Source organism: Macaca mulatta, chromosome 13 (genome assembly GCF_049350105.2).
Source record: "Macaca mulatta isolate MMU2019108-1 chromosome 13, T2T-MMU8v2.0, whole genome shotgun sequence".
Taxonomy (NCBI): Eukaryota; Metazoa; Chordata; class Mammalia; order Primates; family Cercopithecidae; genus Macaca; species Macaca mulatta.
Genome location: NC_133418.1, coordinates 92,336,894 through 92,352,600, shown reverse-complemented (window position 1 = coordinate 92,352,600; position 15,707 = coordinate 92,336,894). Strand labels below are relative to the sequence as shown.

General features: G+C 36.4%; 1 protein-coding gene across 32 annotated transcripts in view; it reads left to right on the top strand.

Moving 5' to 3' along the window:
• The window catches only part of BIRC6 (baculoviral IAP repeat containing 6), a 255,908-nt gene that overhangs the window by 222,318 nt on the left and 17,883 nt on the right, over positions 1 to 15,707 (top strand). For 31 of the 32 annotated variants that reach the window (XM_077959773.1, XM_077959772.1, XM_077959769.1 and 28 more), the window contains 4 exons: positions 7,785 to 7,930; positions 8,830 to 8,940; positions 11,508 to 11,725; positions 13,476 to 13,637. In XM_077959773.1, coding sequence (XP_077815899.1) covers positions 7,785 to 7,930; positions 8,830 to 8,940; positions 11,508 to 11,725; positions 13,476 to 13,637 — 637 coding nt within the window. Of the gene's footprint in view, positions 1 to 4,644; positions 4,818 to 7,784; positions 7,931 to 8,829; positions 8,941 to 11,507; positions 11,726 to 13,475; positions 13,638 to 15,707 lie in introns of all 32 variants that reach the window. The other variant, XR_013402861.1, reaches the window with a different exon arrangement.

Genomic DNA, 15,707 nt, shown 5'->3' with positions numbered 1-15,707 from the left:
GCTTGTTTAATGGCTAAACTTAAGCCTTAATTGGTTGTTGGAAAACACTGATTAAATGCCAGAATACAACTTACTCTGTTACTTAAGTGATTAAAAAAATTTTTTTTTAAATTATAAATTGACTCAGTGTTTCTACCTCAGAAGCATCACGTATTAGTATAAAATGATCACTTTATTCTGTATCAAATTGCATCATATGAGCTTTATGTTTCACGACAGTTTTCACTGTATTATCTCAGACAAAATCTCAAGCAGTCTTTTTTTTTTTTTTTTTTTTGAGACAGGGTTAAACTCTGTCACCCAGGCTGCATGGCGCTATGTCAGCACACTGCAACCTCCACCTCCCAGGCCCAAGCGATCCTCCCACCTTGACCCAAATAGCTGGGATTACAGGCATGCGCCACCACTCCCGGCACATTTTTGTGTTTATAGTAGAGATGGGGTTTCCCCTTGCTGCCCAGGCTGGTCTCGAACTCCTAAGCTCAAGCAATCCACCTGCCTCAGCCTCCTGAAGTCCTGGGATTATAAGTGTGAGCCACTACACCCAGCCAAAATCTCAGCCAGTCTTAATTACTGAATTTGAAGTCTGTTGCTAAGTAAAATTTACTTCATATCAAGTCTTTCTGGGCACATTACAATAGTAACTTGTTCATATTATCTATGGATTTTAGAGTTTGGGTAGTTCAAATTCCACCTTTTTATAAATGAGCAAAACGAAGTTCATACAGACTTATTTGTTCTCAGTTATCTCATGGTTAGTGACATAGCTATGATAAGAACTCATAGATCTTAATGTCTCAATCAAATACATTTATCTGCTAAATTAAACTTAACTCCCAAATAATAATTAGGTTTATGCATAAATGATTAATTAAATATCAGAACGTGGAGCTTCTGGGTTGGTTCTAATATTTGCGATATTTTAAAATTATTTTTAAGGGGCCGGGCATTGCGGCTGACGCCTGTAATCCCAGCACTTTGGGAGGCCATGGCTCACAGATCATGAGGTCAAGAGATCAAGACCATCCTAGCCAACACGGTGAAACCCTGTCTTTACTAAAAATACAAAAATTAGCTGGGAATGATGGCGCGCACCTGTCGTCCCAGCTACTCGGGAGGCTGAGGCAGGAGAATCGTTTGAACCTGGGAGGTGGAGGTTAAAGTGAGCCGAGATTGCACCACTGCACTCCAGCCTGGGGGACAGAGTGACACTCTGTCTCAAAAGAAAAAAAAAAAATATTTTTAAATGATGGCAATGGAGTAAAATATTTTGAGTTGAAAAAAATCTGCTTTTGGGCTAGACGTGGTGGTTCATGCTTGTAATCCCAGTGCTTTGGCAGGCCGAGGCAGGTGGATCACTTGAGACCAGCCTGGGCAACAAGGCAAAACCCTGTCTCTACTAATAATACAAAAATTAGCCAGGCGTGGTGGTGTGCACCTGTAATCCCAGCTACTCGGGAGGCTGAGGCGTGAGAATCACTTGAACCTGGGAGGTGAACGTTGCAGTGAGCTGAGATGGTGCCACTGCACTCCATCCTGGGCGACAGAGTGAGACTCTATCTCAGAAAAATAAAAAGAGAAGAAAATAGTGTTTTTGATATTTTAAAAACTACATAGAATAATATGGATTTTACAGAATTTTCCTACTGTTTTACTCATGTGTTTTCACTCTCCTGAATAATTTGTAATATCCTATGATAGCATATTAAAAGACAGCATATTTCACTAAGTATCCATAGTATTCTAGTTGTACCTAATTACTATATTACCAAAGTAAACTGAGTCTCATTGTGTTTGGTTGTCTCTCTAGTATAAGCAACTTTATAATCACTTATATGAAGAGTAGGTCAGCTTTATCCATGTCTGATGTTTTTCTTGCTGTACTAATTGAAGAATTAATAAGGCTGGGTGTGGTGGCTCACGCCTGTAATCCCAGCACTTTGGGAGGCCAAGGCAGGTGGATCACATGAGGTCAGGAATTCAAGACCAGCCTGGCCAACATGGTGAAACCCCGTCTCTACTAAAAATACAAAAATCTAGCTAGGCATGATGGTAGGTGCCTGTAATCCCAGCTACTCGGGAGGCTGAGGCGGGAGAATTGCTGGAACCTGGGAGGCAGAGGTTGCAGTGAGCCGAGATCCGCCATTGCACTCCAGTCTGGACAATAAGAGTGAAACTCCGTCTCAGTAAATAAAAATAAGATTTTTCTGAAATTTTCTTAATTATTGATGGATGTACTTTTCTACTGTCTTTTCAAGAGTTTTGGTATCCACTTTCATAGAATAGAGGAATATGTTGGTGATAAAATGGCATTGCCATTAGAAGCCCCCTGCTCCCACACACGAACACAGTATTATTTTTCATTTCCTGCATTTTATTGTGGTTTAATGTACCCAATATTTCTAATATCTTTAGCTCCTTTGTCAAGAAGAGATGATTAAAGGGTTTATGCAGCAATATTTAATATTTAAAGAGTAAGCAAAAACACTCCCCGTTTATGAATATTGTTCAACATTTTATTTTAGACTGTTAAAAAAGAATTTGGAAGTAACTCTCAGTTACCTCCACTAGTAAAGGGATTTCTGGCATGGATAACATAATACCTTTAATCTGTATATACATGTTGTTTTTACTTAAATTTAAATATTATTTTCTATTGTGAAAATTCTGTTACCCACAAAATAGTCACTTTGAAGATGGGACCCTTTAGCTTTTACATGTTAGTTCTGGTGAAATTCATCTCCTGCTGGTCATTCCAGCTGGTATTATCTTAAGACGAAATTAAAATATAGCCACAGTAGTTTTACTTTTGAATAAATGTGATACTTCATAGCTTCCTTCAAGCAGGAATGAAGGCAGTTTTTTTATATCTGATCTTCTGTGCAGACTTTTTCTGCTGTACTCCAATAAGCAAAAATCATATTTAGTATAGTTGGTGTTTGATGGTTTCACCAAAAATTTGAGAGAAATTTACTGTGAATCAAAAAGTCTTATTTGCTATCAGGGCATGACACAAATAACTCTGTGTTCAGTATAAAGTGTTCTGGATATTTAACTTCTCTTTGAACAGCATTGAAGCAAGCATCTTTTATAGCTGTTTCTCTTACCTATCTCAAAGTTTCTTCCTAATGGAAAGTTGTTCATCATACTTTTAAATAACTGAAGTCACTTGTAGAAGTACCCCACTTCCTTTTTATATACCTCAGCAATGGGAGATCACTTGATTTACATCTTTCCAGGCATATTTTCTACCAGACTCTCTTATTTTAACCCCCATAAGCTGGATCTTCTAGTACTTTAGTTAAAAAAATTCAGTTCCAGTTCCAGCCCTCCTACTTGTGATTTCTGTTGAAAAACACTCCCTTGGTTCTCCTCTTTTACATCTGCTTCTCATACCTAAAAATGAAAACGTCCTGATTTCTTAGACAGGTAGCATTTGTTATACCCATATATTTCTTTAAACATTTCTGTTTTTGATGGTGGTAAACAAGTTCAGTTGTTCCTCAGTCTTTTTTCACACAGATAGGCAAATATTTATTTTAATCTCTCTTCTTTGGCTCAGTTGGGTTGTCCCTTGGTAAACTGCTGAAGCATATTATTTCTGGCAACTCTATTTAACAGTAGCATGCAGTACCTTCTGTATGTCTGGTGGTGTTTTATTTGGCCTAAAAATTAGTATATTTGTGTCTAATATAGAAATCAAGGTTTTATTTTTAAAGGCTTCTTATAACTATTTTAAGTATTCCCTTCTTTCATTCTCACGTATGCTACCAAGACAAGGAAGATTTGTCTTGCAACATTCATTTAAATCATTAAAAATTAAACTAGTACTTCCACTTAGAGATTAAGTAAAAACCAAAGGGGATCATAGAGTTAAAAACTAAGCTTTAAATTAATCGCAGAAAACATTTATTGTATGGAGATCTTTGTCCATTTACTGGTGCATTTCAAGAATTATTTTCGTGCATCCTGGAGATATTAGAAGCAATTTCCTACAGTAATATTTTTATTTAGTCTTTCAGTTTACCTCTAATCTAAGCTATAATTACTGTCAAAGAGCTTTAGAACTGAGGAGTACAGTGTGATCCGTGCTTTTTGGTAAATGTAGAAGTTTCATTCTCTTACAGTTTTAGAATCTTCTTCTGCAGTGCTAATTCTTAATAGTTCTGAATCTACATTTCAGCATGTAGTCTCCAGATAACGTCTTCAAATGGCTCTCCTTTTTAAAATGTTTATTGCAACTTTGCAGTACATTTAGCTTAGATTTAGGAGTGCAAAGGGCTAAAGGGGTCTTGTTTTATCAAGGAAATAGCTGTATTAAGCTGTTTTTGGTTTATGGATTATAAAAGAAAATTCTGGCATGGTGTTTTTAGTCTTACTAATATTCAACTTTATTTGGGCAGTAGATACTGGTAGAGGCAGTTCAATATAATTGAATGTTGAGGTATGGGTTTGCTTTTTTGTTTTGTTTTCAGGAGAAAGATTTGCCTATTTTGCTCACATCCTACTTCAGATATGTGTCACAGAGCCAAAGTTTTCCTAACTAATTAGCTATTTAGTTGGAATTCACAGCATAGTGGAAAATGTTTGCAGATAATTCTGTGCAATAGTAGAAACTTCAGTTGCTTCCTCGTATTTCTTCAGGGCAGTGATCACAACCAGATTCAACGTATGCACAAAGCAGCGGATACCATGGTAGCGGCCGTCGCTGATTGCTTTTACCATGTTGGATCCATTGTCAGTCTCAAAGACCTACTTCCAGCTAGGTGCCTTGAACTCAAATAGCTTTTCACACAGACTTCAGGATGTGAGCTAAGGTATGGCCTTTTTTCATGAGCTGGGCCTACATATGGGTTGACAGTAACCTGCAACTTTTATAGAAAAGAGACTACTAGCTATAGTTTAATGTCAGACAATGACTAGTTAGAATCATTGATAGGCAGGTAGTGTGTGTTCTTCATATATTCAAAGTATTCTCACCATTTAGAGATTTTCTTGATTTTTGGTGTGTTTTTGTCAAAGAGACTATTCAAGTAAAAATTTCTCATTAGAACCTGGTGCAAAGGTCTAATATATATCTGCTTTATGATTCAACCATTGTCTTCAATATGAAATATATATCATTTCTTTCACACATTTGGTGTAAATAATTTTTTTAAACTTCTGAGGATTCTTGCACAATTATTTTTCTTTTACTTTTTCTTAATTATGGTAAAAAAATAAAATTTTATCATCCTAACCTTGTGCACTATTTTAATAATCTCCTACTAATCTTCTTTTTAAAAGTAGAGTTAGGAAATTGGCATGAATAGAGCTTGAGATTTAGAATCAGTAGCTCCAAAGGTAATCTGCACACTGGGGTGGTAAATACAATAAAGACCTAAATTGGATTAATGCAGTTCACGCTCCATGCTAGAGATTCTTGTTTCTTCAAGGAGAAAATAACCTTTCTGGAAAAAGAGCTTCACTTTCATATCTTCCTTCTCTGCAAGATATGTTTCTTTAAGTGAAATCTTTATTGAGAGTACAGTGGATTAACTCATTGATTATAGACTTAGGAAATGATATTTTATTATGGCTATAATCATAACTGCTTTCTGAAACAACTTACTGTTGTTTTCTTATTCAGTGGCCCTGTTACTTAATAATTTTTTCAAGACCTGGTAATAGAGAATCATTTACAACTGGGGAGGAAGAGTCCTTGTAAATTCAAAGTGGGTACTGTCAAGCAGCTTATGCACTTCTCTTCATTCTCAGTGTTTGACACTGATTGTTAATAGCTATTGACAAATGCAGAAGTTGGTAATCTGAGTTACTCTGCCAGAATCATATCTTTATTAAGAAGTGACTCACTGTTAAACTACAGTCTCACCTTAATTTCATAGCTATAAAAGACACAGTATAGTAGTTGACTGTAGCAGTAAAATCCTCTGGTATTTCAGTCTTCAGACATACACTATACTCTCCTTATATGTACAAAAACATGTATTCAGATACATGTACACAGACGACAGTTGATGACTGAAATGGTGTACAGTGTAACATCTGCCAAGTCATTTCCTGAGTGGTAAAGGAAAGTGGCTATGTGTTCTCTAACTTCTTATAGCTCAGGGAAGATAAGAAGAGACCACAGGAGAAAAGGCAGTCTATTCAGTGACATATTCTACCCTTCAGTTAAGTCAAGTGACATTAAGTTTTTACCTTCTAGTTAAACATCTCTGTAGAAACTAGTTTTTGTTTACACGTTATAGGAACTAAATTCAAAACACATGCATGATACTATTTTCATTTATTCTTCCTACCCACTTGAGTGGCTTCTTAGTTTACTATTTATCTACCTTAAGGATTGAATTGCTTCTGAGCAGATTTTTGTTTTTGTGACAAGGAAAGGTTCATTTGTATGTAGATGACATAGTATTATTTGTTAAGGAATCTTCTTCTTTGTTTTTTTTTGTTTGTTTGTTTGTTTTTTTGAGATGGGGTTTCACTCTTGGTTGCCCAGGCTGGAATGCAATGGCACGATCTCTCGGCTCACTGCAACCTCCGCCTCCCGGGTTCAAGTGATTCTCCTGCCTCAGCCTCCTGAGTAGCTGGGATTACAGGCATGCACCACCATGCCCAGCTAATTTTGCGTTTTTGGTAGAGATGGGGTTTCTCCATGTTGTTCAGGGTGGTCTTGAACTCCCAGCCTCAGGTGATCCGCCCGCCTCGGCCTCCCAAAGTGTTGGGATTACAGGCGTGAGCCACCGTGCCCAGCCTATTTGTTAAGGATTCTTCTACTGTCTGTTATCCTTTTTATAGTTTTCTAAGGCTCCATGACCACTTTGTGAGATCGCATTTTAATATAATGACCAAGTCCCTTTTTAGGTAGGTATACAACTAAAAAAATAAGCGATGTGTAGTTTAGATCATACCTCAGCATAAATATTTTTAACACTTATATATGATTTTAGTTTGTTTCAAATGATCTATTTAAGGAATTATAAAGATGTAGATTTTTAAAGTTCTAAGCAGTAGTGTAAAGATGTTTATTATGTGAATAACGTGCTGAGAGTTGGAATAGAGAAAAGGAAATAATGTTTAGTTGTGTTCGGTGACTCTTGTATTAAACTACTAGTACATTTATCTAGAAAATATAAATAAAAATTTAATGTCCTATATTCTTAAACTTTGCTGTAATACATCCTATTGTGATAACAATTTGAAATGAAATTGGGTACATTTTAGATCCTGACAGGAAATGACAGAATAATATCTTTAAAATGAATATGCCCTAAAACTTAGTATTTCATTAAAAGATGCAGTGTATAGAAACACATTGTATTAAGACACGCAGTAATGAACCTACATTTTACTCTAAAATATGTTTTTTTTTTTCCTTAGAAATTTAATTCTGAGTGAAATACAAATAGTATTAAAATTTAAAAACTGCTTGTGGTCCTTTAATTCTCAAATATTTTAAGTATATAAGTGATTTCTCTCTCTATATATTTATAATTAGATGTGTTTTTAAAAGTGTGTCTCTAAGGACATCAGGTATCTGGGTCTTATACAGGATGACATTTGTATAATGTCTGTCTCTTGTCTGATTTTATGTTAGAAGGGAAAACCTACCCATAACTTTATTAACCAATGGCTTCAAAAGCAAGTTAATACAGATCATGTGTGTGACAAATGCACACTCTCATTTCTATATTTTGCCACTATTATTGATTTATGAAGGTGTTTTAGTCGTAAAATCTTATTTTTCCTTGCATTTCTTTCCATATTAAAAAAAAATTCAGATCTAAAAGGGAAAATGTTAAAACAGGAGTAAAACCAGATGCATCTGATCAAGAACCAGAAGGACTTACTCTTTTGGTACCAGACATCCAAAAGACGGCTGAGATAGTTTATGCAGCCACCACCAGTTTGCGGCAAGCAAATCAAGGTACAAAACTTTTCCTATTATGCCACTTTTCATTTGATTTAAAGATGTTTCATTCACTTACTGAAAACTGCCTTTCTCTTTTTGCTTTATGTTAATGATTTTAAAGCAAGTTCATTTACCTAAAAATTTTGTTCTCTGTTAGGTTTTGTTCTTTATCTGATTTCAATCATGTATAGTCTAATTTTAAAATATTTCTGCTATATATGATTGCTAAGTTTAGTAGGCTGAGAACATACATCATAAATATTTCTTCCCACTGAAATTCATGAAATTGAAAAATGCCTTTGTATTAGATAGAAAATAGTACATTAAGACTGTGTATGAGAATTTAGCTTAAATTGATATTTTTGGCCAGCATAGTGACTCACACCTTTAATCCCAGCACTTTGGGAGGACTAAGTGGGTAGATAACCTGAGCTCAGGAGTTCAGGATCAGCTTGGGCAACATGATGAAACCCTGTGTCTACGAAATACATGAAAAATTAGCTGGGCATAGTGGCATGTGCCTGTAGTCCCGGCTACCTGGAAGGCTGAAGTGGGAGAATTACCTTAGCCTGGGAAGTTGAGGTTGCAGTTAGCTGTGATTGCACCACTGTACTCCAAGCCTGGGAGAGAGAGATTGAGAGAGAGAGAGAGAGAAAGAGAGAGATTTTCCTATGTTACCTGAAGAAAGTGATCTGAATTATCTATTGTTTCACTTCTTGAGATGATTATGTTGTTTACTTTATTATGTTTATGAAATAGAAATTTGTTATTCTCAGAGTGGTTGTAATAAGATAATTGGGAAGAAGTTGACAGTTTTTTGGAATTCAAAATTCGAACTCTAGAGGTGAATTGTTTTTAGTTTTATTTTTTTAAATGTATACTTATGTTATTTATCTTGAAATATTAAATAACAGAAAAAAAACTAGGTGAATACTCCAAGAAGGCGGCTATGAAACCCAAACCTTTGTCAGTATTAAAGTCACTTGAAGAAAAATATGTAGCTGTTATGAAGAAATTACAGTTTGGTAAGATGAAGTTTTTGATTTGCTTAAGATCTCACTTTCCATTTTTTAACAGTGCTATTGAAATGTGTTTTAGCAAATTAAAGATTTTAAAAATTGCTTGTAACATGAATTTTACTTCATACATGTCAACATTTTTTATCATCTTTGCCTCTTGAATTTATGTCTATATTTTTAGTTATAAACTGTGACTTCAATAGGACTGTAAGAGCCTAGAAAAAATGAAATCAAAGCCAAGTGTCTACGAAACAGGCAGAAAATGTTTTTCCTTATTTACTTCTTCATTTCTGTACATCCTGGCCTGAAGGAAGCCAAGACTCAGAATTTTGAACTAAGTCTGTTACTCTTGCCATTTTAGATTGCCTTGCAATTCACTTTTAGAAAATGTAGTTACACGTAGTTCAGTTCTAGCTTTTCCCATTCCAAAACTCTTGACAAGTAAGAACTGGCAAAAAGATCATATCAGTACCCTTTATATGGTACTGATTTATGAGAAAACACTTACATACCAAATTTTGATGACCATTATTAACTATTACTGTCTATGCTGCTTTTTCATCCTTGAGAAACAACCCAAAAATCTTGGACTATATTTTTTTAAATGCTAAATTAGGATTCAGAAAACAAATTTTTGTCCTATTGTCTTTGAAACCTCATTATAAATCATTTAGGTTTTGCTCTGCTTACCTTTCAGGTTTGCCATAAAGAGCACAAGAGATAATATATATGAAAGTGATTTATACTTTTCTTAGAGTTTTGGTCAGTGTCTAATGATTTTAGAGCCTTTTTCCTGACTCAGCTTGGCAATCTAATCTGTTAACTTCACTCTAAGTAATAATATTAACTTGGTTTTTAAATAATAAATATTTTATTGAATTTTTTTATTGAAAATTCCTTTGTGTATTAAAGTACTAAAACCAAACACTTTATTTAGTTTATATGTATTTAACAATTACCAAGGTTTTTTTGGCTTGTTTGTTGTTTTATCAAATAGTTCTGTATTATATATTGTCACATAAATTACCACTATAACTTATTTGCTTTAAAAAACTGACCTGGCCGGGCATGGTGGCTCACGCCTCTACTCCTGCACTTCAGGAGGCCAAGGTGGGCGGATCACGAGGTCAGGAGTTTGAGATCAGCATGGCCAACGTGATGAAACCCCATCTCTATTAAAGATACAGAAATTAACTGGGTGTGGTGGCAGGTGCCTGTAATCCCAGCTACTCAGGAAGCTGAGCCAGGAGAATCATTTGAATCCGGGAGGTGGAGGTTGCAGTGAGCCGAGACATTCCAGTCTGGGTGACAGAGCAAGACTCCGTCTCAAAAAAAAAAAAAAAAAAAATCTGACCTTTATTATCTCACTCTTTACATGGGTCAGGAATTCAGAAAAGTGTACACCATCACTCATTAAGTCCAGCCAACACTCAAGGGGAGGGGAAGAGGGTCAGAAAAGAATTTGCAGACATGTGTTTGTGTATGTGTGTTTCTGTTGGACATAAATATTTTATTGGGTTTTAGATTTCATTCCGCTTCCTAGGTCATCAAAAATATGTCAGCTAATGGCTTTTAAAAATATGTGGCATTGTTCTTGTACTTGAAAGCGTTTAGTCACATTTCATGTCTGCAAATTCTTTAACGAGTTCTTTCAATCCGGAAAGTTTCATTTCATGACCATGAATGTGTTTATGGATCCTTACGTGTGAGAGATTCTGGTTTAAAGTTACTACCTGTCAGAAATTTAGAATCATATGTCCAGAGCCCTTCATTAATGTTAGCTAGCTAGAAGAGTTCTCTCATACTACATAAAATCATAAACTCTCCAAGTATGTGACTTTAAACATAATCAAGTTGGCTCCCCATTGGCTTTCAAAATATGTCTGAAAACATACAAGTTTTCAGTTGATGCTTTTTTAAGAAACTACATTTTCAACCATATGTATCAAATATTTTGTAGTATCATTCTTTTACAACTTGATACTTACTAACTGCCTAATATTCCCTAATATGATTGGCTGCCATTTGTTTAACCAGTAAGTGGAACTTTAGGTTGTTTCCAGTTTTTAAATATCATATGCAACATCTCAATGGCTATCATTACCTGTAAATATTTGTGCATATCCAGGATTCTATAGGACGAATTAACAGAAGAGAAATTATTGATTAAAACAGGCTGTGCATGTTTTATCAAGTAGCCATTGTCTTTGATTGAATCATTTAAAAAAAATCTTTGAGTTAATAGACCCTGTCCTCCACATGATGTAAAAATTTTCCACTGGGCATAGTAATGGGCCCATTTCTTGCATCTGGTAGATTGTTTTTTATAAACCTTAAAATGTATCCCTGTAGCATGTGAAAGACAACAGTCCATCCATCTGGCAGTGCTAATCCATCTGGCAGTGCTAATATATAGGTGTTATGTAAACATTTACACTTCTGCTATTCTTCCATGGTTGGAAGTTCACTCCAGTTGGGTGAGAGAAGGACTAGTGATTATTTGTGATTTTTGTCATTATGGAACTGGAACAGTTTTTTCCAGTTCTAGGTTTTATTTTTTCTTCTCCTTTTAGATACATTTGAAATGGTTTCTGAAGATGAAGATGGGAAATTGGGATTTAAAGTCAATTACCACTACATGTCTCAGGTGAAAAATGCTAATGATGCGAACAGTGCTGCCCGAGCTCGCCGCCTTGCCCAGGAAGCTGTGACACTTTCAACCTCACTGCCTCTGTCTTCATCCTCTAGTGTGTTTGTACGCTGTGATGAGGAGCGACTTGACATCATGAAGGTAAAAAATAATGATAACGAAGCATTCTCCCTTATCTCCTTGGCTCATCTGATTACTCAAATGTTTATACAAAATTAGAAATATTATACAAATAAATTATACAAAACACTAGAAATTTTGGTGACCATTTTAGACTGCAGTGAAAGGAGCCCCTCACCCCACTCCTTTTGTTTTGGTGACAGGGTCTCACTGTTGCTCGCGCTGTATGTAGTACAGTGATGTGATCACAGCTCACTGCAGCCTCCATAAAGAGCCCTTTTCTAATGTTAGTTCAGAGTGTGTGGATCACACTGCTGTTGAAAATAAAAATTTAGAAAATATCAAAAGAGCCATCATCCTTGAGCAAAGATTGTATGAAGCTGGTTACAGTATCAAAGGATTTAATGCTGATCAGTTAAAAAATGTTACAGGATTTCCATTTTGTCGTCCAAGATACTTCTCTCCTGTTTTATAGTGTCACTCTTCAAAACTTAATCATTTTCTTTCTTTTCTAGGAAATTTGTGTTTTTTTAAATTCCTAAGATCTGTGAATTACGGGTAATACAATAATATATAATCGCTACTTTTATGTTTAACACATGATAATCTGGCCTTAAATTCCAAGAGTCTGCTGCATCAAGAAAATGTTTAACATTTAACCTGAAAAAGAAAATTTTCTTTATATTTATGATTTAATTCATGGGTTAGGCATTCTGTCTTCCATAGATACACAGCTAAAACTATTGGCCCATTGACTTGTAGAAAGTTTTATTTGTTTGCTTGCTCCTTTTGATTTTTTGGATAGGCTCATGCCTGTAATCCCAGCACTTTGGGAGGCCGAGGTAGGCAGATCTCTTGAGGTCAGGAGTTCCAGACCAGCCTGGCTAACATGGTGAAACCCTGTCTCTACTAAAAATATAAAAATTAGCTGGGTGTGGTGACAGGTACCTGTAATCCCAGTAGTTGGCAGGCTGAGTCTGGGGAATCACTTGAACCTGGGAGGCGGAGATTGCAGTGAGCTGAGATCTCGCCACTGCACTCCAGCCTGGGCGGCAGAGTGAGACTCCATCTCAAAAAAAAAAGAAAAAGGGTATGCTGGCTCATGCCTGTAATCCTGGCATTTTGGGAGGCCAAGGTGGGCAGATCAGTTGAGGTCAGGAGTTTGAGAACAGCCTGGCTGATATGGTGAAACCTCATCTCTACTGAAAATACAAAAATTAGCTGGGCATGGTAGTGTGTGCCTGTAATCCCAGCTACTCAGGAGGTTAAGGCAGGAGAATTGCTTGAACCCGGGAGGTGGAGGTTGTAATGAGCCGAGATGACACTGTTGGACTCCAGCCTGGGCCAGAGAGTGAGACTGTCTCAACAAAAAAAAGAAAACTGTTCTTATTTCAGCCGGACACAGTGGCTCAAGCCTGTAATCCCAGCGCTTACGGAGGCTGAGGCAAGCGGATCACTTGAGGCTAGGAGTTTGAGACTAGCCTGGACAACAGGGGGAAACCTATCTCTACTAAAAAATACAAAAATTAACCGGGCATGTTGGCAGGTGCCTGTGATCCCAGCTATTCAGGAGGCTGAGGCAGGAGAATTGCTTGAACTCAGGAGGCGGAGGTTGCAGTGAGCTGAGATCATGCCACTGCCCTCCAGCCTAGGTGACAGCGTGGGACTCCATCTCCAAAAATGAAGGTTGTTCTTATGTTGGATTGTATTTTTCTAAATATCAATGTTTAGGAATATTAACATAGGCTTTTGTATGTTTATATATATCCAGGTTCTAATAACTGGTCCGGCGGACACCCCTTACGCAAATGGCTGCTTTGAGTTTGATGTGTATTTTCCTCAAGATTATCCCAGTTCACCCCCTCTTGTGAATCTAGAGACAACTGGTGGTCATAGCGTGCGATTCAATCCAAACCTTTATAATGACGGCAAGGTAATTTAATTGCAGTCTTTTGTTTCAAATGCCAATGATTGTATACAAAGGTTCTTTGTAATTTGAAGAAAAATTTTGTTTCAGTTATCTGCTTTCTAAGAGGGCATGGGTTTCTTTGTACTTCTCTTCCCTACATCCAGATTAGCTTAAGGAATAGAAGAGAAGAAACTGAAAAGAGCAGAAACAGTTAAGTGTTAAGAAGCCCTTACAGTCTTAAGAATTTACTCAGGGACTTAACGTAAAGTTCTATGATACACACTATTATGAACTTATTTTAAGGTGTACCTTATATTCAAGTGTTTTTACATTTTCTTGTATTAAAAGTAGGAAGATGCATTCCCATTTACAAAAAAGCTGACCAAAAGATATAATAAAAATCATCTCATATTACCATAAACCTTTTAAAATTAGATTTAGAAGAGTAATCTCTTTTTTCAGAGGTATTTTGGATACCTCTGAAATTCAGTGGTAAATTCTGTGCTGAGTGTTCAGTGTTTTGAAATCTAGAAGAGAAGAATTTCAAAAGTTACAGCCTGCCTCAGATATGTGGTTGCAAATTATCATTAGCTCAAATCATAAAACTAGAATTAGTTTTTTGGGTTTGTTGCAAAAGATTTGACCAGAGGCAGAACTTTCTTTGGAAGAACAAACAACAGGTTTTCTATAAGTGAGTAGGGAAGAAGAAATAGCAACGTTGACTTTACTTGAGACACTGTAACTTGAATAGAGTGTAAGTGTAAAATATTAAGATGTATTTAAGAAAATAATTCTCAAGGCTTCATTGCATAGAGAAGAGGGTCAGGGCTTGGGAGTCTTAAATTAATAGTCTTTTACCATCATACTTACCTATGTGTTCCATGGTACACACAATTGTGGACTTATTTTTCAAGTTTACACACTGTTAGCATTTAACCTTAGGTCCTATATCTACAGTTAGGTATGAGGATACATACCTGCCATTGTTAGTCCCAAGAATGCTCTAAAGCAGGGCTGCCCAATGTTTTGGCTTCCCTGGGCCACTTTGGAAGAAGAATAATTGTCTTGGGCCACACGAAAATTCTCTAACACAAACAATATAGCTAATGAGCTTAAAAAAAAAAATAGCCAAAAAATCTCATAATAGTTTTTAAAACTTAACAATTTTGTTTTGGGCTGCATTCAAAGCCGTCCTGGGCTGCATGTGGCCTGCGGGTTGCACAAGCTTGCACTAAAGGTCAAATGGTATATATATGACAGCACTTTGAATAATACACAAGACTTTACAGATACAACTCTTTTTAAATTATTAATCAACTACCTGTTGAATGAATTAATGTATTTTGCGTTCTTGCTTTCACAGAGCATTGAAAGAGTAGTAAGGAGACAGACCTTTCTGCATTTACAAGAACCACCTATGCTGGGCTTGGTAGCTCATGCCTGTAATCCCAGCATTTTGGGAGGCTGAGGCGGGTGGATCACCTGAGGTCGGGAGTTTGAGAACAGCCTGACCAACATGGAGAAACCTCGTCTCTATTAAAAATAGAAAATTAGCTGGGCGTGGTGGCACATGCCTGTAATCTCAGCTACTCAGGAGGCTGAGGGAGGAGAAGTGCTTGAACCCGGGAGGCGGAGGTTGCACTGAGCCCAGATTGCGCCATTGTACTCCAGCCTGGGCTACAGGAGCAAAACTCTGTCTTAAAAAAAAAAAAAAAAAAAAAAAAAAAAGAACCACCTATCCACCTGTTATCCAAATCTGTTGGCCATTATATGAAATTGTTAAAAATTTACAAAATCTGATGAGTATATTTTATGTTGATAGAGTATATGCCAGAAGAACACGTGATATGGCCCAGTTTTATTTTTATTACAAGAGTAGTTACAGGTCAGATTAAGTGTCCCCAGTTCTCTCCCTGCTAAGTGAGTAAGTATCTAACGTTATCTTTAAGTATATTTTGAGGAACCCTGGGAAGCCTGAATACTCTTTTAGGGGGTCTGTTTGTGTGAGGCTAGATTTGATCCATATACTTCAATCAAAGGAGTATATTGCAACTAGTTGAATGTAGAGGCAGATAATTAAATCAAGGTCTCTTC